Genomic DNA, 1310 nt, shown 5'->3' on the forward strand with positions numbered 1-1310 from the left:
TACACCGTAGACGCTGGGCCTTAAACCCTAAACCCTCAACCGTAAACCCTAAGCCCTAACCCTAAACCCTAGACACAATGCCCTAAGCCTTGAACCCTAAACCCTAAACCCTGAACCCTAAACCCTAGAAAGCAGCTATAAATGAGCAAAAGAAAGCGGCAAACGTCGCAGCAGCAAATGCAAAAGGCAAAGCCGCTGGTGATCATATAAAACCGTCGGGCGTAGGGTTTAGGGTTTAGGGTTTAGGGTTTAGGGATTAGGTATAAAAGGGTAAGCTAGCTACCACTCACATTTGCAAAGAGTCCACATTTTGCAAGACAAGACAAAATAAAAGCCTTGTAGCAGCAGCAGCAGCAACAGCAGCAACAGCAGCAGCAGCAGCAACAGCACCAGCGCCCTGAAGCAATGAATCTGAGGGCAAACAACAAAGCAAATCAATATACATGAACAAACAAATAATAAATAAATAATTAAATAATAAATAAATAAAAATAAATAAACAAATAAACATAAATAAATAACACCAGATGCAATTGCTCGAGTGTACCAGCAAGCTGCCTATACACCTCGGGGGCCTCGTGCCCTATGGGGCCCCCGTGGGGCCCCACAGCAGCAGCAGCAGCAGCAGCAGCAACTCTTTCTCTGCTGCTGCAGTTGGTATTTTGAGTTTTAATTAAAATGGCAGTAAAAGCTAACAAAAGGAAGGAGGGTGGCAACTCTGTTGCTGCTGCTGCTGCTGCTGCAGCAGCAGGAGCAGCAACAACAGCTGATGCTGCTCCTCAGAAGAAAAGGCGTGTCGAGGCAGCAGCAGCAGCAGCAGCAGATTTGTCTGCACCTTCTAATACTGCAGCAAAATCAAAAAAGACGAAGGAGCAAAAGCTGCCAGCAAACAGGGAGCAGCAGCAGCAGGAGCAGCAAGAGCACCAGCAGCAGCAGGAGCAGCAGCAGGGGCTCCCCAATGCTGCAGCAACAAAACAGCGAAAAAACCAGAGGAAATCACAACAGCAACAGCATGAGCAAAAGCAGCAGCAGCAGCAAAAGCAGCAGCAGCAGCAAAAGCAGCAGCAGCAGCAAAAACAGCGAAGGCAGCAGCAGCAGCAAAAGCAGCAGCAGCCCACAAGCTCTATCACCGAAGACCAGAGCCTTGAAGACAGTGAGAGCAGCGACGAAGAGAACAGCAGCAGCAGCAGCAGCAGCAGCGCAGCAGCAGCGGCAGCAGCAGCACAGTTCTGCCGGAGCTCTTCTGGGGCAAAGAAGGGCCCAGACGCTGCAGCAAGTGCGGCAGACGCAGCAGCAGCAGCAGGCGCAGC

General features: G+C 50.2%; 1 protein-coding gene across 1 annotated transcript; it reads left to right on the plus strand.

The window, feature by feature from the left end:
• Nucleotides 1-678: 678 nt before the first annotated feature.
• ETH_00039695 (uncharacterized protein) lies at nucleotides 679-1276 on the plus strand (the record flags this gene model as incomplete). Its single annotated transcript, XM_013374876.1, has 1 exon — nucleotides 679-1276. A coding segment is annotated over one exon (598 nt), but the record flags the coding sequence as incomplete, so codon positions are not given.
• Nucleotides 1277-1310: the final 34 nt, after the last annotated feature.

The sequence above is a fragment of the Eimeria tenella genome, genomic scaffold (genome assembly GCF_000499545.2).
Source record: "Eimeria tenella Houghton genomic scaffold, Eth_scaff2335, whole genome shotgun sequence".
In the NCBI taxonomy this organism is placed as follows: domain Eukaryota; phylum Apicomplexa; class Conoidasida; order Eucoccidiorida; family Eimeriidae; genus Eimeria; species Eimeria tenella.